Source organism: Odontomachus brunneus, unplaced genomic scaffold (assembly GCF_010583005.1).
Source record: "Odontomachus brunneus isolate Ranch 3 - 2012 unplaced genomic scaffold, Obru_v1 Obru_scaffold_057, whole genome shotgun sequence".
Lineage (NCBI taxonomy): Eukaryota > Metazoa > Arthropoda > Insecta > Hymenoptera > Formicidae > Odontomachus > Odontomachus brunneus.
The window spans coordinates 1286710-1310868 of record NW_022639507.1 but is presented as its reverse complement, the minus strand read 5'-3'; the positions used below and the strand labels follow the sequence as shown (position 1 = coordinate 1310868).

The window sequence follows — 24159 nt, the reverse complement described above, 5'->3', positions numbered from 1 at the left end:
AGAGAGAGAGAGAGAGAGAGAGAGAGAGAGAGAGAGAGAGAGAGAGAGAGAGATTTCTGTCGGAGAAAGGTGTATGTTCTCCCGTTGTACCGAAACCGCTCTTTCGCGCGTTCTCTTCCCTCGATCGATCGATTTCGCGTGAGAAATGTGAAGGCGGCAAAACGCAATTTTCGGGGCCACGAGACAGAGAGAAGCGTCTCTCTTGGCGCGCGCGTTCGGCAGAAATAATCATCGTGGCGACTGTTCCGTTCGCGACGACGCGGTTGCGCGTGTGTTTTCGGCGGACGATTCGTTCGTTTCGAAGAACGTGGAAAATCCGAGCAAAGGAGGATAAGAAGGAAAAGGGCCGTGTTCTCCCAGGAGACCATCGCGTGAACGCACGCATACGTCCGAATCCATTTCCGCGTCGCCCAGCCACGCGTCACACACGCACACACACGTTTATCTAGGGGCGTCTCTCGATTTTTCCTTTCGCAATGACAAAGATAATGAGACGCGGGGATTTGGGGTGGGAATGTATAATAAGTAAAGTTGCGGGGGTGGTGGCGGGTTGGGAGTCGGGGGTGTTGTATCGATCTGCCTGGGGGTGGGCGAGGGGGGCCACTCTGGTGTGCACCCGCTAGGTCCCCCTTTTCCACCTCCTCATCCTCCTCCATCTCCATCTACCTCCCTGCCCTCCTCCTCTTCATCCTCCTCCTCCTCCTCCTCTTCCTCCTCCCCACACCCACCTTTCCCACCCACCACCCTCAACTAAATGGATGGCTGACGCAGGGGTTGCTTGGGTATATGTTACGTGTATTTCCCACACAGACTGCTACACTCCACACGCACTCCACACACACAGACACGTGCGTGTGTGTGCTTGGGCGAAAATGGTGGGCCCCACTAGCCATCTTCGTTTTAAGCATTTGCTACTACTCTGCTCTCTCGTCCCCCTGGCGTCGAATTCCCCTCCGCTACCGCACCTCTCTTCTTTCGCGCCACGTACACGTGTATATGTGTGCGTCTCTCTTTCTCGCGCGCGCGCGCGTGCGTCCGATCCCTGTCTGTCTGCTCCGTGTACGTATGTGTGTGCATGTGTGTGTTTGTATGTGTGTGCGCGCGCGTGTGTATGTAACGACTTGTCCATGTATATGCGTTCGTCCGGCGGTATTTGCTCCGAATTGGGTTCTCTCCCCTTTCTGCCACACTCTCTCCCTCTGTTTCTCTCTCTCCTTTCCTCCCTCTCTCTTTCTTTTTCTTTCTCTCTCTCTCTCTTTCTTTTTTTCTCTCTCTCTCTCTCTCTCTCTAGAACCTTGCGCTTCGGTATCTCGAATTTTCGTGAAAAAAGAATATTCGCTTCCTTTGTCTTTTGCGGAAGTCGATACACACGCATCTACGGATGGTGTCCGTGTGTGTGATTGCAACAACGGGGCAACGCAGGGACGAAAAGCGGAGGGCGGAATGGGCTGGGGAAAGGGGAGGTGCGAAAGGGTGGAGAAGGAGGAGGAGGACGGTAGGGAACGGTCAAAGGAAGAGAGGCTTTATACAGAAATTGGTTTTGGTCCAGTCACCGGGCATGCTCTTCTCCGCTTATGGATCGCATTGAAAAATCAACGGCTAATTAGACGCCGATGGCAAAAGTCCGTCCGAGCGCGACCGTAATAAACTTTTGTCTCGTTTTGCGCGGCACGATCGACCGGCGCGGCCGCGGGCTCGAAAAACAGTACTCGCCGAGTGCGATAATTTTCGTTTTGCTTTGCATGCGCTCGCTCCCTCACCGTTGTCTCGACAGTGGTGCGCGCACCACGTAGAGCACGGGTAGCGCGCGCGCTCGGCAAGAAGACGAGCGTGCGGCTCTCTCTCTCTCTCTCTCTCTCTCTCTCTCTCTCTCTCTGCGGTCCTCTGCTCTCGCGTTAGCGAGAGCACGGGCGCTAATTACGAGCAGCGCCAACCCGCACCATCACGTATTATGCATGTCCGAAAATCGAGCATTGGTATCATCCAGCTCGAGCGCGGATATTTTGATCCACTCGCTCACTCAAGTCACTCGACAACGTGAGGCGCGAGGTATTGATCTCGCACGCCGCGGATGAAAATACAGGCCGTGGAGCTATGAATGGTAAATAGAAACGCGGATGGAATTGGCTGAGATAATCAGAGTTGTGAGTCGTACGTACATAGCACAAACTTATATACACACATACATGACAAACATACGGCGCACACATGCGATTGTGTGATGCGCCTGTCAAATTGTATTCTAACTATTGATAGGAATTACAGAGGGATAGGATACATGATAGGAGTATATCATATATGTGTGTGTGTATGTATGTATGTATGTATATGTGTGTGGGTGTGTGTGTGTGCGTGCGCGCGCGCGTGTGTGTGTAATAAGAACAGAGCGAAAAGAGTGAGAGAGAGAGAGAGAGAAACGGACGAAAACGTATAAGATAGACGATTCGTGCGATGCTCTTAGAGTTTCGTAAAGGGCTCAGGTGGTACTGTATGGTCGTGTATCTTTCCAAGCGTGTATTGTGTAGAGGAAATTAGAAAACGTGAAATAGTAGAGTGGGTTTCTGTAATGAAAATTCCAGTGGCAAGCGCGGAGCAACAGAGGTCAGAATCCCCTGCGAGCACGCAGAATCAGAAACTCGAGAACCCTGACACTACTAAGGAAATGACTAGTAAAGATGGGATCGGGCCTAAAGTGATGATCAAAGGGGGCGGGAAAGGGGGCTGGCTGAAGGCCCCATTATCGGAGGCCCAAGAGCCCCATGGTGAGTGAGTAGTTGATCAAAAGATGACCATTACCGATGAATCTAGTCGGCGAGCTGCACCTGCAAGATAATTTCTCCTCACGCGCAACGAATACGTGATCTCTCGGTCGCGACGCATGGTCTGTGTACACTGTCGCAAAACGCGCCATTGAATGTAATTAATTGTGACTCTTTGTGTTATTCGTGATAGAATGAGATTCGCCGGCCGGCCGGCAAACGCGACTTTCCGACTGCCCGTGTTCAAACGTCAAACGCCAGCTTTGAACGTGGATACCGACCGCGACGATGTATTTATGTTATAGATGAATGCTAATCGATAGTATCGAGTCTCCGCGATCAGCGCTCCTTTAACACGAGCGTACACACACACATACACGGCGATCTCTCGCGTTTCGCTCGAAATTATGCCGCGGAATTATGCCGGTATGAGAACCGCGACGTGTGATACTTTGCCACGCGATGCAGGGATGTGGATTCGTCAGTGAATGGCACACGTGATTTGCATCTTTTGATTATCTCATTAGTCTCATGCAGAAGCCAGTGATGATACAAGGCTACCGATTTAGCGGCGGGATTTGCCAAAATCTTTGTAATCTTGGTGTCTGCCGTACGTCAAGGCAAGTTTCACTGTAAGGCCAAAGAGACAACAAACACAATCGGGCATAACCGGGCTCCTCTCTGTTCAGTTTGAAGACATGGGCCTCGGCGGTTTTTTCTCACGTGGGTGCCCACACATGTGCGCTTCGTTCATTCATGCACGTTGCGCTCGCGATCGCTCGCTCGCACAGGAACTCGTACACAAATCCGCGTACGTGTGTTCATGCACGCGTACGTGGACGCGATAACGATTGATAGATACTTGCTTAATATCGCCCGCGTCTGATTGAACATTCTATCTTTAGAACTGCGCGATCTCGTGGATTCTTTTTATTCGTCAAGCATCTCTTGTCTGCCCTCGCGATCTCGAGTGATCATTACTGTCTCTATCGCGTCGACGATCTCGGGGAGCTGTGAATTCACGCGAAGCCCGTTCGTGATCCTGGTCGGAAACGCGAGTCTCTTCCGGCCAGCGGATTTTCTACCGTTTGCTCTGTTGCCGTGCGCCTTTCATGGCGGTCTGCCGATTTCCAGAAGGGTTCGCGATCTCCTGAAGGCGCAGCGCCAAGGTGGCGCGGCTACCTGGGTCGCGTTCTCCGTCGAAATCGCGAACGGGGGGGAGGGAGGCGAGCTATCGCGACGTATGCGTTTTCACTCGTCATTTCTCTCACTCGTGTCATCTACACACAATCACAGAAAAATCCCGCCGCTTCGTATGACGATACTTTAGTAATCTGAGGCTTCTTTGAATGAGGTAGATTTTCTCTGTCGGCAGTTAATCTCACCTTTCCGTTGCAGATTGTTGTTTACCTTTTACGTTGCCCGCTCTTGCTGGTGTCTCTTCTTCTTCTCTTTCTTTCGTTTTTTTTTTTTTTTGGTTCTTCTGCCTGTTTGGTTCGGTACATCGTCGCTCACGCGACCGAGATCCTGCGTTTCATTTCCATCGTTCGATTTAACCCGGGAGAGCGGCGTGCACGGAGAGCAGCACGTCGGGCTACGTGCGAGAGATTAGCAGGCGACCAATCGACACGCGTGAAATCGAAGATATTAGATCGGTGAAGAACCCGTGAGAGAATCGCGAAAATATGAGAAAGAAATTCGTTAACTAAAAATCGTTAACTAAATCGTAAAGGGTCTGTAAGTACCATGCTTTGGGTATAAGTACTCTTTGTTTCTATTAATTTAAATTGTTGGGCATCAACATTGTACAAACGTTGATGCACAACCACAAACGTTTCAGTTCTCGTTGGGACACCTTTTTCGGTGTATATATACAATTATGAATACGCAGACTCAAATATGTCTAAAAAATACGTCAATACGGAAGATTAAATATGACAGGATTAGATCATTTAAACATTCACATGGAAACCGTTTACAATTTTGTTGATTTTTATAAGAATCTCAAAGCCTTTTCCAAACATATTGTACTTTAAGATATTAGCGCTAGAATGCGTAACAACTATTTTATATCCAATAAGTTATTTAATTATACATCGCAGATCTTTAGTCGGGATATTAAGAAATGGGTAGACATCGACGGTAAGATCATAAAGGCGTTTTTGCGGACTTTTTTTTTATGTAAACACTGGAACAATGATCGAATTCCATCATATTTAAACAATATCTTCCATGTTGATATATCGTTGATATATCTTGATATCTTCCATGTTGATATATCTCTTTGAGGCATTTATTAAGTCTGCGCATTTATAATTTTATATATACACTAAAGAAAGCCCTAAAAGAAGGACGAAAATGTTTACATATGATACATCTAACAATTCAAATTGATATAAATAAAGCGTACTCAACGTATGGCTCTAAAAGCCCCTTACGTTTAGTTAACTTTTATGAAAATCTCAGAGCCTTTTCCAAACATTATTATACTTAGAAATTCGTTAGTTAACCGTTACCTCGTATAAATTTTGTTGCCAGTCGAATGGCGTCGAGAGAGGAAAGAAAGGAAAAACTTTACATTGAGAGGAAAAATATCCATGAGATTAAGAAGCATTTGTTTGATGGGTACTAATAACATGTTTACTCTTGTACTAATATTTTTGCATTAAGAGGAAATTTATTTTAAATGAAAAAATATACTATTAAATAAATAATTAATTAAATAAATAAATAATTAATTAAATAAATAAATAATTAATTAAATAAATAAAAGAATTGAGGTATTTTGGTGAATACGTTATTAATGCCTATTGCGAATATTTTTTTATTCTTTAGATACTCTTTCTCTCAGTGTATAAGCGAGACGAGAGAAAGATGGCGATAACTCCCGTTCGGTGGGTGCTCAAGTGTGATTGTGTTCCTCTAATCGTGTATTATCTTTTGTATTCGCACAGACATGATGCATCGTGGCGTCCCATCGTTTATTGCATTACTTTCCCGTGCATTCCTTCACGAGATCGATCCTTAGCGTAAAAAGTAAGAGAGAAATCATCCGCCGTGTACGATGCCGCGTTCAGACGACGATTGGATCAACAGAATGTAGCAGAGTCCGTACTGAAAAAGTCTCGAGACTTGTAATTAGTCGCGAAATTAGTCCAGTTACTTTACGATATTTTTTATTCTTCAGCTTTTTTAACTTTTTCATTGCAAACAACGTGCAATATGTGTGTGTATATATATAATTTCTTCTGTTTTTTATTCATATAAATTCAGACTTATGTCGATTTTTATACACGAGTTCTATCTCACGCCACACGCGCGTGCGAACAATATAGTATATCATCTTGATTGTTTTGTGGTGTATAGGGCTGGACGACACCGTGGGCCCGGGAGGAGTGCCGGAATTAAGTACTAAACAGCGTCACCAAATGAAGCATCGGGAACTCTTCCTGTCGCGGCAAGTGGAAACAATGCCAGCCACGCATATTCGGGGCAAATGCTGCGTGACGTTACTAAACGAAACCGAATCCTTACTAAGCTACTTAAACAAGGAGGATTCGTTTTTTTATTGTTTAGTATTTGATCCTGCTCAACGGACTTTGCTGGCCGACAGAGGTGAGTATCTTATAAAATACCTATACGATATGATATATTTATTTTATGTTATTGTGAAATTATACTGGTATTTTACATCGTTGCGGATATCATATATTAGAAACACTCTGCTATTAATCTTTAAACAAGATTGCCTGCGACATTTTGTGCTTTATAAATGTTGTCCACAATATCCTGTGGGATTTTACGTGATCCCAGTGAACGCGTATGATGCCAAATCGGTCAGCGATTTTTTCGAGAGCGAATCTCACAAAAATCTCTGATCATCGAGTATCCGTCTGCATGACCTTTCAGTCTGAAAAATACTTGATTATAAACAATAATAAGCAGCTACTGAGTCGACTTAAATTGCGGAAAGACAGGAGCAAAGCTTACCGGTTTAATAAGTGGGTTGAAAACGTCTCATTGAATTCCACTGAGCAACTGATACTAGTGTATTACTGTGTTACTAGTTTACTACTGTGTGCTAGTGATATTGATATAAAATGTGATGTAAAAATGTGACAACTGATATGAAAAACCAACATTTGTTCCAAAAGGTGAAATAAGAGTGGGCAGCAGATATCAAGCCGACGGTATCGCGGCCACTGTTTTGTCACCCGCGGAGAGGGAAGCGGATTCTCGCAGGTTACAAGATTTGGAGACGCTGGTGTGGACACCACGGCACAATTTGACGGATCGTCAAATCGATCAGTTCCTCGTGGTCAGCAGATCAGTCGGAACTTTCGCGAGAGCCCTCGACTGCTCGTCCTCCGTCAAACAACCGTCATTACACATGTCAGCGGCTGCAGCCTCTAGAGACATCACCCTAGTGAGTGTCGTTCCCTATATAGCATGCTTCTCGTAATATTGCATACATAATGACATTGCATTTAATGATTTAAAAAATAGAGAGAGCTCAGGCGGCACACTTAGCAGACAGATATGTAGATTTGTTTTTCTTCTTTACTTACGTCAAGACAAGCTTGAGGCGCAGTGCTAGAATTGCAGTTTCATTAAATCTTATAAATGTTTTGCAGTTTCATGCGATGGACACTTTGCACCGACACAACTACGACGTAGCGAAAGCTATGTCGTCCCTAGTACCTAGCTCGGGCCCAGTGTTGTGTCGAGACGAGATGGAGGAGTGGAGCGCGTCCGAGGCAAACCTGTTCGAAGAAGCGCTCGAGAAATACGGGAAGGACTTCCCCGACATACGAACTGACTTTGTAAGCGTGCGCGTTTCACGAATGAACTGCAAACAAACGTGCAAAAGCACAGAGCTGTTTGACGGGTTTTATTAATATTTATGTTTCTTACGTCTGTTATAGTTACCGTGGAAGACGTTGATGAACGTGATCGAGTACTATTATATGTGGAAGACGACCGATCGCTATGTCCAGCAGAAGAGAGTAAAGGCGGTCGAGGCGGAAAGTAAGCTGAAACAAGTATATATACCGAATTACAACAAAACTCCCGCATCGACAACCATCCCTTCTTCCGCGACGATCGTACCGTTGGGTAATAGCAACAGCAACAGTAACGGCAAGCCGAGCAACGTGCTGAATGGCAATAGCAATGGCAGCATGTCCGGCGAAAATTCCGGGATATTGATGGTCGGCGGCGGCGGCGGCGGCGGTGGCGGCAGTGGTGGTAGCGGCTCCTCCAAGCCATGCGAGAGCTGCCAGATAATGCAGAGCCCGCAGTGGTATTCATGGGGACCTTCGCACTTGCAATACCGACTTTGCCAGCCTTGTTGGACATACTGGAAGAAATACGGAGGTCTTAAGGTATTGGATGAGTAATGACTTTCGTCTTTTATTTGTCAATATCTTGTGATAAAAAAAAAACAGTCTGTTATTTATAGCTGCGTTTCCTAAACTATTTTGTATAAACTTTCTATTTTTTCCCTTTCACCAAATGTTGAATATTGTATTTCATTTTAAATGCAAACTCTAACTTTAAGCAGTTATAAAGAATAGACCTATATTAAAGTTTGTGTCGACAATGTTGGGGATCGATCCGACTTTGTTGGTTGTATATAAAAGTTGGTTGAAATTACTAACATTTGCAGTAATTCTTAGTAACTTTTACATGGCTAACAAAATCGGGCTGAATTTTAGTATCGTAGACACAAACTTTTAACATGTTTGCTACTATGACGATCACCGGTGACCAACGTTAATATCATCGTATTTTATTAACGGTGCGTTTGGACACGGGGAACACGTTACCAGCGTTATTTAGCGCTACCACTATTAGGAGAGCCAACTACCATTCATAGCACTACCATTCATTATCGTGACGTCACTGACGGTAGTGTTCTACGTCATGATTTCGCGTTACTAACGCTGTCGCTTTTCCACAATGCATTGGTAGCGTTAGCGTTTGCGAACTCTCCAAACAGTAGTAGTGAATTGTTTGTGCTGCTTGTGTATCCTTATTTCCTGCACATTAAGTTTTAGACTTTTGATTGTAAACGTTGGCTTTACATATAAAAAATGAATTATGTGAAAATCTAATGCAGAGATAGATCTAATTACAAGATTCCAAATTACAAAAATTTGTAGGTTAAATTTCAACTACTCAATATGGTGGCCTTTAACACTACATTTTTTTTTCATGGAACTTGCATTCGCTAGCACTATTTTGGCTCCGAACAGAGTTGATAGCGTTAGGACCGAATTACATTACTCGATTGCAGTTAAGATTGTTGGAAATCTACCAATTAGGGCGAGTAGTTTGTTGAACTGTTTGCCTTAATTGGTAGATTTCCAATAATCTTAATTGCAACCAAGCTTGCTACTTGTAGTGTAATAGTAGAGTTAATAGCGCGGTAGCAAGCTCCCCGAACGCACCCTAAAAGTTATGTATAAAGTGCAATTAATTAGAATTAAAAATACGGTTGCATTGCCAATGAAATGATATAATATCTCAGATTAAAATCATTTACCATAACTATAGTAATTAGATAAATTAAACTTGTATTTAACTTGTACGATCAACACAGCGGTCAATGTCATAATTTTTCCTCCTTTTTCTTAAAGGGGTATTCTAGTGTAAAGACTCGTTTTCAAGGCGATTTTTGGGAATTAATTTTAAGCAAATGGTTAAACCTACTGTAAGAGTCGGAGAGAAAAGTATATCGGAAGCCGGAGTTTGCTGGGCTGGGACTCGAACCCGGGTCTTTCGCTTGCCGGGCGACTGCTCTGAACCACTGAGCTACCCAGGTTCCTGTCCCAACACATTCTCTCTCGTCTTCTTATTGATGTTATTTGTCAAATTGCCGCGTGTTATCTCAGTTTGGTCTACATTCTACTTCTAGTTAATATTTTGTACTGACATTTATTCATCTTTGAAGAAACATCTCAAATTTTGTCAAAACTTTTTATTTAAAATTGAAGAAAATACAAGTGAACGAAACAGATCACGTCGTAAAATCGGGTGTGTTTATTGCGGCCATCCTCGTCATCTAAAATAAACGAATTTGCTTTTATTTTGTTTTTTATGAATGTGGCTGTCGCACGAACTAGAATTAAATAATTTAAAGAAAAATTGACAAAATGACGGTGTTTAAAAAATAGTCTGATTTTTACTAAAAAATTCTAACTTTTCGCGGTCCGAAAAAATAGTAATTTTAAAAATATCAAAAAGATTCTAATTCGGACGATAGTCACATTCATAAAGAATAAAATAAAAGCAAATTCGTTTATTTCAGATGACGAGGACGGCGGCGATTAACATGCCCGATTTTACGGCGTGACCTGTCCACTTGTATTTTTTCCAATTTTGAATAAAAAGTTTTGATACAATTTGAGATGTTTCTTTAAAGATGAATAAATATCAGTACAAAACATTAACTCTGTAAGTTTAATTATTTACATAAAATTAATTTCCAAAAATCACCTTGAAAACGGGTCTTCTTCACATTAGAAAATCCCTTTAAACATAAATGCGTCTGAAAAAAGAGATGATAATTGATATATTTGTCAGACTTATGTACACTGGAATTCATAAATGCCAGATAATTCCCTAGATTGAGAGTTACTAAATATTTTCGACCAGACAAATTCGTTTTTAGATACACGTTTATCCTAACTGTTTATTAATCAAGAAAGCAATATTTTCCCTCTTTTTTTTCATTATTATAGTATTATCTTCTAACTATCATCCACATGCTAATATATAATTTTTTTAAATATATACTCATTGAAGCACAAATAATTTTTCTGTTGATTATATGTAAGAGAGTTGCGAGTAATTATTTATCTTTTTAATTATCGTGTTTAATTGACAATTAATATAAGCCAATACAATTGAAGACTGTTTAATTGAAAATTGATTTCAACATATTGGATCGAAAACTGTTCGATTAGTTTCAACGAATTCAGTTTAAAATAGTTTGATTGACGATTGGTATGAGCAAAGGGAATTAAAGATTGTTTAGTTAATAATTGAACTTAGGAAATTTAATTAAAAGCTGCTTAAATGACGATTAAACTTAACAAATTTAATTAAAGGATGTTTAATTTTGACAGTTAATATAAGTAAATTTAATCGATTCAATCAAACTTGGTGACGATTCACATATTCAATGCTCCTTTTAGGTCTTATTCAATTATCGGCATTTTTCACGATGTCAGGATGCTCTGAGAATGAATATTATTCACAAAATCAATTTCAATCTGAGTAATCGAACGTTCTTTGATTAAATCGATTGAACTTGCTCATATCAATCGTCAATTAAACAACTTTTAAATTTACTAAATTTAATTAAACGGTCTTTAATTAAATTTACTAAGTTTAATTGTTAATTGGACAATCTTTGATTCTTTTTGCTCATAATCATCAATTGAACGACTTTTAATTGAATTTGTTGAAATCAATCATCAATTAAACATTCTTCGGTTAATTTTACTTGAATCAATCGTTAATTAGTTGAATTAAAACATATTTATTCAAATCATTTATTGAATTGAGAAAAATTCAATTAATATTTTTATAACTCTGATATATAGTACACGAGCGAATAATCTTCCTTGCTGACGAGACCGTCAAGCTGTAAAACTATCAGCTGCTTTGAAACATTTTTGCTATTTTTCCGATTTTAATTAACAGTTCATGATGAACGCGCATCTAGGAGAATGAGCCTTGTGTGCAAATGTTTAATAAGTAGTCTCGATATGGTGAATAAGGTAAGGCATTTACGAATTCCAGTGTATAATCTTATATTTTTGAAATGTCATCCGAAGTTTGAGCTAATCTTGAAATTTCAACAGTAGATACACTTATTTATGTGCAAACACGTATAGAGTGAGTCAGTAACTATCGCCATTTGGAATATCTTGGAAGCAAAAACAAAGATGATCTTCAGATCTTTGAAGTTACTTAGAAAAAAAGTGTCACCGCCATAAGACGTTTTTTTCTAAGAAGAGAAACTTCGAAGATCTGAAGACTAGCTTTTTTTGCTTTAAGGATATAGCAATAGGATATACCAAGTAGCAATAGTTATATTAATATCCTGTATATTCCCGAGATACCTAATCGATTTGTTCGTTTATATTGTTCTAAATAAACGAATATATAAGCAAATTCTGCATTACTATTAAGGCTTCAATAATTGTTTGAATCTAACATTTTTCGGGTACCCGATTATTCGGATAGCAGATATATGTGACGTTTCAAAGTTGGATTGTCTGAGGATTTGGATTTTTCAAAATATCCGTAGTTGAAACATTAAGTTCGAATCTAAGTTTGCAGCCGAATTAGTTAAACAGACACGTTTACAGTAATCTAGTTTTTGTTTGAAAATTAAACAATAAATAAATCAGTACTTTTTAACTGCAATTTGATGACTTATGCCCGTTTCTACCAACTTTGGTTTAACCGACTGATTATTCTAATGGAATTGACCAGTCGTATCTGTCAATTCTGACTAACGAGAAATGCGATTGGTCAATTCCGTTGGAATAACTGGCCGGTTAAGTTAACCAAAGTTGGTAGAAACGAGCATTAAGCTGAGATGATTATGTCTATATGTATATATATTTTTTTTTATATTTATTTTTTGTACTTTTTATATTAAATTAATTTGTTTTTATTTATTTATTTATGAATTTAAATTCTACTTGAAGTCTGGGTCTGGGCCTTAGCTACATAAAGTTTTCACGATTCTCGAAATTGTCACAAAAATTGCAACATATTTTTAATTGCGACTCAATTTATTTACTTTTCATTGAAGAGCGATTATAACTTCGCTACTAAACATTAACGTACGCATTGCGTCTTTATATCAGCATACTTGTATCAGATCGCATACATGAGAACTGTAAGCGTCAATAGATAAATATACGTAATATCTACGGGATATACAAAGTTGAAGGATTCCTCTAACTTGACTTTTTTTTCTTGTCTAACGGTTGAACAGGTGCCCTCTCGAGCAGACGACGTTGATCTCGACAGAAAACGCACTGGCGCCGGATCTGACGAAGAGAGTAAGGGTATGGGCGGCGCACACCGACCTCACCGATGCAATATTCCTGGATGTATGAAAGAATTCAAGCTCAAGGCTCATTTAAGCCGTCACTATGCTAGCGCGCACGGGCTTGATCTTCGTGGTCCCGCCGGTAGTGGTGGCGGTGGCGGTGGATCGCCGCGGCCAGTGATGAAGACAAGATCCGCGTTTTATTTACGCACCTCGGTGCTTGCGCGCGCTTCACGACGTCTCTGCGCTGGCCAGCTACGCACGCGTCACGCAGCACGGGCGCCTCATCAGCCGGTGAACGCAGCGCCACTTAGACACCTCTGCACGCAACTCGCGTCCAAGAGCCCGGCCGAATTGCGAATCTTGGCTCGGGCGGTACGGCCACGTCCACGTCCTCGTGTGACCGACATCGCCTCGAGGCTTGGTGATCATCCATCTCCGCGACAACCTGGTGATTGGGACTGGTTGGCTTTGACTGCACCAGCACAGCGTAAACAACCGGATCGAGTCTTTTTCCCTCGGCCACCTAAAGCACCTGGTAAGCAATACAGAGTATAGACGAGTCATTTAATACGTTCGTTATCAATATATAACACATTGATCTCTCGTCTTTACTCCACATTTTCATTTCTAGTTTCCGCGTTGATGTCCTTTGTAAGTTTGTTTCCGATCTTTTGTGAACATTTCAGTTTAATTTACAATGTATTCTTTGTTTGTTTCTTTCTTTTTATTTCTTTTTGACTTAAACATAGCCTAATGTGCTCTTTGCTTCCGGTTTCTTGTTCTTTATCTTTTTCTAGTTTAAAGCCTGATCTACAATATGCTCCTTGCTTCCTGCTTCTTTCTCTCTATCTCTTTCTGACTCAAACCTTAAGCTTTCAGCCAGAAAAAGATAGAAGACAAGAAATAGAAGAGCAGCATATTGTAGATCAGGCTTTAGGCTTAAGATTTCTGTCAGAAAGAGATAAAGAAAAAGAAACAGGAAACAAATAACATATTGTAGATCAAATTTTAGCCTTAAATAAAAAAAAAACAGAAATTAAGAAACAGGAAGCAAAGAGCACATTGTAAATTAGGCTTAAGCTTGATCTACAATGTGTTCTTTGCTTCCTGCTTCTTTTTCTTTATCTCTTTCTGACTCAAACTTTAAGCTTTAAGTCAGAAAAAGATAGAAGACTAGAAACAGCACGCAAAGAGCATATTGTAAATCAGGCTAAAGAGATAAAGAGAAAGAAGCAGGAAGCAAAGAACATATTGTAGATCAGGTTTCAAGGTTTGAGTCAGAAAGATAAAGAAAAAAACAGGAAGCAAATAACACATTGTAGATCAAACTGTAAGCTAGAAAAGATAGAGAATAAGAAACAGAGAGCAAAGAGCACATTGTAGATTAGGCTTTAGGTTCACTTCTTCAGAGAGAGAAGAACAATTTGAAACAATTTCAGCTTGTTTTTTTCCCTGAAAAAGTGAATTAAATTTACGTCCATGATGCTTTAATAACAAATTCATGAAGAACGTGGCGCTAATCCGGAATCTAAATTGAGCATCTCTTTATATTTCTCAAATATTAAATTTTGATTCCATTCAATACGTTTGCTACTAATGTCACATATATGTGACAACGATGATTTGTCTTTTTAATTCTACGTAAATAAAGTAAGTTTTAACGAAGTATATTATAATTAGACTCTCAGATCCAATCATCTAAAGTATAGAACTATCATTAAGAACCCTACTGTGAATCTTGGGGTGAAATTTAAAGTATGTTTTATGCAATTGCATAAAATAAAATATAATGTTGTTTGTGGAGAGGTTTCCTGAAATAAACCGTGTATAGTAGTGAACATGTTAATTACGGAATTTCTTTTGCTTTTGTTTCGAACGACTCGAAATGATTAGTCGTCGTACTCTCTTAACATGAGATTCTATTGTTGCAACAGATGGTAGTTTACTCTATGAAAGGGTGCCTAACAAGCCTGAGGTAGACAGGCTCGCAATAACTCCGCCGCAACCACAACCTGTCATGCCGACGCAGCAGACCATTATGAAACGTACAAGACCATTTGATGAAGTGAATGGTTCAGATGGTAAGTCTCACGTTCAGACTCTTATTATATTCGTGTATATTTGGGTTTTATTGAAATTTCGAGTCATATATATGTTAAATTTTGCCTTTGCTTATCGGCTTCTATCTGGATGTGGATTGGGACAAAGGTAAAAGTCAAAGTTCAATAAAATTGTAACTGATGATGATTGTCATGAAAGTTATAAGCTTATTTTATAATTTCCCCAAAGTGCAACTTGTGCACAATTCAATATTTATTTATTTGTTCACGAAATTATATGGTCTTCAATTCCTCCTTTATTTCATATTACAGTCGGAAAGCAAGTTTAACTTACAGAACACCTCCATACTCTGTCGTAGTAAAAAAAGCGTCTTTATTGTACAGCTTTGAAAAAAGCGCGTCTTTTAACAGCCAATGTTAAGAGTAATGATAATAATAAGAAAACCAGTGGAAAGGATTGTGACGACGTAAAATAAACTAATAGTTGCAGATGGTAAATACAAATTCAAATAAGCACAAAATGTGGAATCGCGACGGATCACGTTGATGCATTGTGGGACAATGTGCTTGTTTATATCGATCGTTTACGTGCATTAAATAACGATAGTTTAGTAAAAAAAGAATGATTTAATATGAAGTAAAATAACATAAAAAAATTTAAGTAATGTTAAATAAAAAATTTTAAGTAAAGTTTAAATAAACTTAAATAATTTAGTATAAAATAAAGAGATAATTTAGTATTAATTTAATGTAAAAATATGTGATATAATTTAGTATAAAATTATTAGTTGGGATACGCGTATTAAATCGATCGGTGTAAATAGGGCGAATATATTTCCACATTTCAGACATTTACACATGAAGCAAAGTGTACTAGCACGACGTTCTTTGTTTTGATGAATATATCATAACGCAAGATTTTTTTATTTTCTCTTATGATTAGGTCTCGCCCTGAATACGGGGCTTCCCAGCGGACCTCCCGCGAAAAGAGCTCATCTTTCTCAGCAATTGCATCCAAAGCATGCATTGGAACACTCCGCACCAGCTGTGCTTCCTCTCGCGCCTCCTCTTAACGGTAGAGCCACTCATCCACATCCTCTACCATCTCACACGCCGTTATCACGAAGTAACGCACGTAAACAAGTGATTTCCTGGATGGATGCTCCCGATGATGTCTATTTTCGGGCTACGGAGCAGATCAAGTTAGTATTATAACTATAAAAGAACTTTGAGATGTAATTGCCACTACATATGGCGGATACGATACGTGTCTCACGTGTGAGAACGAATTCGCGCGTTAATCCGACTTGTCTTAATTGCAGAAGACTCAGAAGAACTCTTTCTTCGGCGGAATTACGAAGAGCAGCACGTAAACCGTGGCGCAGACTGTCGGCTCCTCTGCATCCACCGCATTTGCAAAGGGCGGTACGTGGCGAGGATATGGTCGTTATCCTGGACTGAATTTGCGATTCAATCGCGCGAACCAACCAATCGACATTGGTTCGACCCCGCGTGTGAAGTATCACGCTGTTATCGTAATTTTAACGTCACCCTGAGAGTGAAGAAGTCATGCTGGAAAGCGAAGCTCATGTTTCTTCTGGAAACGAAGCCACGTCTTCTTGTCATCGGCAGCTGCTTCGACGTTGAGAATGAAGAATCCTTAGATAGGACAGACAGTTAGGAAAAACAAAGAAGGAGAGAAAGAAAGAAAACATCCTGAAAGGATTCTAAGGTATTCTCTTTTCTTTTTCACGGAAACCAAACAAATTATAATCAAGAGAGGATGAAAGAGATAAATAAAAAGAGAAAAAGACTTTACTTGATTGAATTTGTATGTTTTAATGATATAACATCGAGGGAAAAAAAGAGACATACAGTGAAAAAGTGTGAGACAGAAAGAGAAAAACGTCGTTGAATTGCTGCAGTAAGCACTTCATTGCGTATGAACGTAGGACGTAAGTGCTCCGAAGAGAATTAATGTTCGGACCGTAGTCATTAAACATGGAAACATGATTTTTTATTCATAATAATTAATTATTGTTGTTATTAATAATAATTATTAATAATTGAATGTATATATACATCGTACCACACAATCATAACATACACATTATCAAGTAACACGAGATACGGACGAGGTACGGATGTGCAACACATACGTACATAATAAAACAGACACGCATACACAACGCATATACAACACACGCGCATACATACACTCATTCACTCATCCATCCATCTCCAAACAGGCGATGGGCATGACTTTAACAATGATAAAAAGAAAAAAAAAGAAAAAATTTTTGGCCCAACATGCGCATCAGCTCACGAATGTTAACGGCCGTGCGGGCAACAGATGAATGTAGTAGAATGAAAATGAATGCAAGAGAAAGAGAGAAAGAGAGAGTGAGAGGGGAAAAAAGTCAGCGAGAGAGAGTACGAGTGAATGAGAGCCTGCGAGAATGGAATAGTACGTACGGGAGACAGAGAGAAAGAATGCTCACTGTGAATATTTTTATTAAATTTTCAAGTTTGATGACTTCCGTCGAAACAATTAATAAATAAACATAAGCATAAAAGTGGAAGAACCATCCTAATCATTTCTCTGCAACTACTGAAGATTCAAAGGTATTTTTCTTTTTTTTTTCTTTTATCAATTATGATTTGTTTTAAAATTTTCGTATCATAATCACAGGAATTATCGTGCTGTTGAAGCACTAACAGTAATGTATTCTATATTCTGTACATATGTCCTTTATTTTATGTATTCATATTTCTTATATAAATTATATATATATATATATATATATATATATATATATATATATATATATATATATATATATTTCTTTTCTCTCTTTTTGTAAACTTTGGAATACCAACGAGATGATTTACACATTTTTAGTACATGATCCAGATTATGAAGAAGAAATTCTGAAAGTATCAGTTCTTACAATCGATTTTTTCAGTTTATATGAACGCCGAGAATAATATTATTTTAAAGTCTCTAGATACTCGCTGTCTTTGATGATGTCAGAAGCGAAAAATCGTATATCCATGATTTTTGCAAATCCAAGTGAAATTAGTTACAGAGAGTAGAATCTGGGTATAATTTTGTTACATTTCCTACACTTTAACGCAGTATAGACGATTATTTACTATTAGTCTGTTCTTTTCAGCTGCACTGCTGAACTGGCGCAATAAGTTAGAGTGAGAAAAGATATATTTGTCTCCATGGACATAGTGAAAAGTGCGATTATAGACGAGGGGTTGTGAAGCTCAAGGGACAAGAGGATTACATCGTCGCGGTCATGTTAATGCCGGAGTTTGTGTCTATTTTCAGTGTATAAGAACAGCGACCATCGCTGTTACCATCTTGGTACCGCAACTCCACTATAATACATAAAATCATTCCTCTCATCCCTTGGGCTTCACCCCGCGACAATTTGCTCCGTCTATATATTCTTACGTCCATGCTTTTCTCACTTTAACTTATTTCACCAGTTCAGCAGTGCAGCTGAAAAGAACAGACTTGAATGTCCTTTGATACTGTTGAATTATAGTGCTTCATTGTCTCATCAGTTATTGAAGTTCTAATATTTTCAAAATAGAAAAGTTATGTAATCTATCGTTGAACTGTGCCACTTGTAAGTAAAATGTTATCTGACTTGCTATTGAATTTTGCTATTTGAACAGTACAGATACACCCAACCACTGAAATATATACTACCTGGAACACGCGCTATCTCTAGGGTTTGCGGGATGAGAGAGAGCATGCTTGTAGGTCTCTAACAGCGCTCTGTCTTTATCTAGTACAGTCTGAACCAAAAACTAAGTCGGTTGATTTCTAAACATAAGCCAAATCTTTGGATTAGGAACCATCTTTGCTTTGTTTTTCTTAATAATAAATTAATTAATAAATGAGAAAAAATATATATATATTTTTTTATATCTTAAACTTTCGTTCGTAAGCTTAAGTCATTGCCATTTAGTGGTCATTGCTTTTCATATTATCTCTAATTTTTAGCTTGGATTGTATCATTCTCCCCACTCTCGAGTATACTGTGAACCAGACAAGGATAAGAAAGGAAACAAGGAACCTCTCTCTCATTCCGCACGCCTTAAGAGGCAGCGCGTGTTCCAGTATAAATTTCAGTGCGCCTAACCTAACTTAATCTTTGAAGTGCATTACGATCTCAATTTGTTAGCAGAAACGGTGGCGGCTCGTAGCGGAGATTTTAGAACTACATTTAGGCTGTGTTTGCTTTGAGCGATCATTCTATCATTCATGCGCTGTCATTCTATCTTCTTCCCGCATGTAATGAACGATAAAGATAGGATGACGCTTATAGCGCGAAAAGCGAACGCACCCTTACTGACATAATCTACACAACATAACGGGCACAATCTACTGAATATGTTTAGGATTCTTCCACTTTTATATTTATGTTTATTTATTAATTGTTTCGATGGAAATCATTAAACTCGAAAATTTAATAAAAATATTCACAGTGAGCATTGGGCGCGTTCAGCGGAAAAAGCGCTCAGTAAGCAATCAACGATTATTGGTTCTTACTGTTAGATCCCTAAATCTAGACCAATTACATTGACGAATTGCTCAACTATTATGCAACTGTTGAATTCGCTGAACGCACCCATTCTTTGTCTCCCGTACGTACTATTCCATTCTCGCAGGTTCTCTTCATTCGTGTTCTCTTTCTCTTGCCTTCATTTTCATTCTACTATATTCATTTGTTGCTGCTTCTACTATATTCATTGTTGCCGATTTGTTGATCGATAATATTCGTGAGCTGATGCGCATATTGGACCAAAAATTTTTTCTCTTTTTTTCTTTTACCGATGAATGTAAAGTCGTGCCCATCGCTTGTTTTAAGATGGGTAAATGAGTGAATGAGTGTATGTATGCACGCGCGTGTGTATACATGTGTTGTATTGTGTACGTATGTGTTGCACATCCGTACCTCGGCCGTATCTCGTGTTATTTGATTATGTGTATTCCCTTGTCCACAACTTTGCTTTAATCTTTAAACCGTAAGATATTGACTAACCAGACATTAATTATTTTTAAAATAATCGACTGTAGTTAGTCAATTTCTTACGGCTTAAAGATTAAAGCAAAGTTGTGGACAAGGGGTTAGGTATGCTTGCGTGTGGTATGATGTATATATACATTCAAAGTTAATAATTATTATTAATAACAACAATAATTAATTATTTTGAATAAAAAAATCATGTTTTCATGTTTAATGACTACCCAGATAGCACAATGTCTAAAAGTGGGACATAAGACGTCTTTAAGTTGTCTTTCAGATATAATAAAGTATTGTCTTAAAGATGTCTTAAAGTTGTCTTAAAGACGGCTTATGACTCGATTTTGGCATTTGTGCCGTCTGGGTACAATCTGAAAATTCTCTTCGAATAATTTACGTCCTACATTCATATGCAACGAAATGCTTACTGCAGCAATTCAACGAGGTTTTATTCTTTCTGTCTCACACTTTCTTTCACTGTATGTCTTTCTCTTTTTCCCTCAACGTTGTATCATTAAAACATACAAATTCAATCAAGTAGTTTTTTTCTCTTTTTACTCATCTCTTTCATCCTCTCTTGATTATAATTTGTTTGGTTTCTGTGAAAAATAAAAGAGAATCCTTTCAAGATGTTTTCTTTCTCTCTCTTCTTCCTTGTTTTTCTATATCTGTCCTATATCTGTCTTATCTAATAATTCTTTATTCTTAACAGATATATATCTTTTTACTTCAACGTATAACACCAGAATTGTAATGCGATTTCTCGCTTCTCGACTTCTCGTTTCTGACACCATCGAACAAGGATAACCTACGCGAGTATATACAGAGGCCTTAATTGAATTTTCGGCGTTCGTACGCTCATTAGTAAGTACTTGAAAAAGACTGGTCTTGTGAGAAATCATGAATATATAGGACAATTGCTAGCGGATAACAAGGAAGAGACCACTTTCTACATTGGGAATATAGAAAGGAAATAGAAACAAGTTTCCGAGTTTCAATAATGACTTTATGAAATAATAGGCAAATTTTACTCAATGACGTACATTATGGTGACACCGTGCATTAAATGGATATATCGTGCATACGGTATATTTACAAGAAGGCAACATGACATTTGCAGATTTTTCTATTTACTTTCTTGAAAAAGAAAAAAAAAGCAAAATCGGATCAAACGATAAAGTGGGATGTTCGAATAAAAATATTCGATTGCACACGCACCGGATAAGGCATTATTGTACCACTGATAAGCGGCATCGGTCGGTATATAAATAGTTACTTAACTGATAATTAGTTAAGCTATTATTTTGTTAAGTAAATTACCGCATATATAATTGTATGTATATGATTTATTGTATTCTAATAAACGAAGATCGTAATAAAATAAGACGCAGTTAAATAAAAACTGAGGGATAGTCTGCGATGATTGAGCATTCCTTCTTATTCCCCATAGATATAAACAATGCCGACCGTACAACTGACACCCACATAGCAAAGGAAAATTTCCTAAAGATATTTTGCCGGGATATTGCAATATCCTCCAGATATCCCATAGAAGTCATGGATATATGAGAGATATTACTAGAATACACTAATGTCCGCAGTTACGAACACGTATAGATATCGTATATTGTAGCGAAATATACCCAGTAAACAAATTGAGCGTAAACTGCATGCAGATTGGCAGCAAATTTGATCAAAAACTCATAGCAAAACCATAGCCATCTGTGTCTACATTAGGCTACGGTTTTGGCGACAGATCTTGCTATCGGACAATTGGTGCAAAATTTGCAGCAAAAACCGTGCAAAGCTTGCAGCGCAGAAAGATCTGCGCGGTTTCTGCTGCCAATCTGCCGTCAAATCGCTACAAGCTCTGCGCGGTTTTTGCTATAAATCTGTAGCAATTATCCGACAACAAGCTCTGCCGCATATCAAGCGGCAATTTGGCAGCAAGATTTGATATAACAGATCCTGCATCAAATTTGTTATCTATTTGCCATCAAAAGTTGATAGCAAACTCTGGTCGAAATCTGTTCGCGCAGGTTTGGCTATCTGGGTATTTGTATGATATCCCTGAGATCTCTGATTATTACCGTGTATAGGGAAAACCCCGAAAGATATATCGCACGTATATCTTACAAATATAATAGTATGATTATGGTAGATAGTTTGAATATATCTGGAAGAATGTTTTTGATAATAATAATGATTAAATTTATACTGCTTACTTAATATGCATATCAATAAATATATAATTAGTACAAAATGTGCTTAATAAGTCAATTTTATACCGATATACTAATTTATATTAAACAATTATTAATATAATGTAAACATTAGTATTATAGCTGAAATTATACAAAATAAAATTACACCAAATACAATAAATATATCTTTGGTGGAAAGATTTCTCAGAATCTCAGAAAATTCTCACAATTTTTCAGATTTTTTACATGAATTGGAATATCTTTCAGTTTATTGTATAACACACAGGTTATATAAAACCTATATTGTTCAATCAGGAATTACAACTAACAGATGTTTACTGATAGATTGTTATGAGTATTCTGTTTATATATATTATCTAATAACTATAAGTTATCACCTATAATAGGAATGTTACATGAACTAACGCAAATGTTATTGATCATAAATTTAATGTTAATTTATTCACGTGAGATGTTATGATATCCTCGTGCAATGCAAGCTGCAGTTGTATTGGAGTTATTTCTTTATTAGTTGCAAGTAACGCCATATTTTTACCTTTTCTGAAAGGGAAAAAGTTTTGCTCTCGGGAATTATTCAGTTTAGGCCCCTCACCTTTCGATGAAAGTAGATTTAATCGACGCGTTTTTACACGAGAAACGACTTTTTCATCTGATAAACTCGTCGCTCTCTACTGCGACGCGAAATATTAGCCGACAAAGTTGACCACTATTAAGGTTAGGAAAACTCTTTCTCTTTCTCTTTCTCTCTCTCTCTTTCTCTCTCTCTCTTTCTCTCTCTCTCTTTGTTCATTTTACTTGAATTCAGACCTTTTTTGCGGCCCTTTCATCAAAGTATCAAAAGGTACGTTTCTCAAAAGAATCACAGTTCCGAACGTGTTCGAACACGTCTTAATGTAACGGCGGTTAAACCGGATGGAAAACTCACACCGACGACAAACAGCAAGATGTATATGCTCCATAGTTACTTGTGCATTTCCTATAGTTTTCGAAATATTAATAAAAAGATGCCTGTCTCTAGTCATGTGTATGCTTTATATCTTATACTCATCTTTAGGATATCTGTACGATATATTTTACACATTATTGTATTTGAGATAAGATATCTCTTGGATATTGTATACGGGGATATTTTCGAAATTTATTCATTATGATATACTGATGATATTATCAGAAGATTGAGATATATTTCGCATATCCGCGATGATTTTAGTATATCCTATAGATATCAATTGCTGTATGGGACAAGATATCGAGGATGATATCGCGACTATTTTACGGTCGACAAGTAGATTTAAAGGTAGCTGAGTGCCCATATTCTTTCTTTTTCTAATGACTGTATTGTAAAAATTGTAATTAATTGCGATTGTAATTGTCATTTTTACAATTCGTTATTATCCAAGTGATTTGTGGATAAATACACTTATATATTTTGCACAATGACATGTTTTTGTAAAGTTGCATATATTTATCCACACAGCAATTGATATCTATGGGATATACTAAAATCATCGCGGATATGCGAAATGTATCTCAATCTCCTGATAATATCAGTATATCATAATGAATAAATTTCGAAAATATCCTCGTATACAATATCCAAGAGATATCTTACTCAAATATGATAAGTATAAAATATATCGTACACACATCCTAAAGATAAGTATAAGATATAAAGCATGTACATGGCTAGAGACAGGCATCTTTTTATTAATATTTCGAAAACTATAGGAAATGCACAAGTGCACTATGGAATATATACATCTTGCTGTTTATCGTCGGTGTGAATTTTCCATCCGGTTTAACCGCCGTTAAATTAAGATGTGTTCGAACACGTTCGGACCTGTGATTCTTTTGAGAAACGTACTTTTTGATACTTTAATGAAAGGGCCGCAAAAAGGTCTGAATCCAAGTAAAATGAACAGAGAGAGAGAGAGAGAGAGAGAGAGAGAGAGAGAGAGAGAGAAAGAGAGAGTGACAGTTTTCCTA

At 38.3% G+C, this 24159-nt stretch overlaps 1 protein-coding gene across 11 annotated transcripts in view; it reads left to right on the top strand.

The window, feature by feature from the left end:
• Positions 1-21094, top strand: part of LOC116845760 (metastasis-associated protein MTA3) — a 27543-nt gene extending 6449 nt beyond the window's left edge. Inside the window, exons 5-14 of one of the 11 annotated variants that reach the window (XR_004378322.1) lie at positions 2580-2762; positions 6126-6374; positions 6914-7185; positions 7394-7582; positions 7685-8142; positions 12771-13375; positions 14775-14921; positions 15844-16102; positions 16223-16632; positions 20661-21094. Coding sequence is in view for 5 of the 11 variants with exons in the window: in XM_032818816.1 (XP_032674707.1) it covers positions 2580-2762; positions 6126-6374; positions 6914-7185; positions 7394-7582; positions 7685-8142; positions 12771-13375; positions 14775-14921; positions 15844-16102; positions 16223-16361 (2501 nt within the window). In the remaining 6 variants the exon portion in view is untranslated. Of the gene's footprint in view, positions 1-2579; positions 2763-6125; positions 6375-6913; positions 7186-7393; positions 7583-7684; positions 8144-12770; positions 13376-14774; positions 15049-15212; positions 15289-15843; positions 16103-16222; positions 20482-20660 lie in introns of those variants that run through there. The other 10 variants (XR_004378321.1, XR_004378320.1, XR_004378319.1 and 7 more) reach the window with 10 other exon arrangements.
• The last annotated feature ends 3065 nt before the right edge of the window (positions 21095-24159 follow it).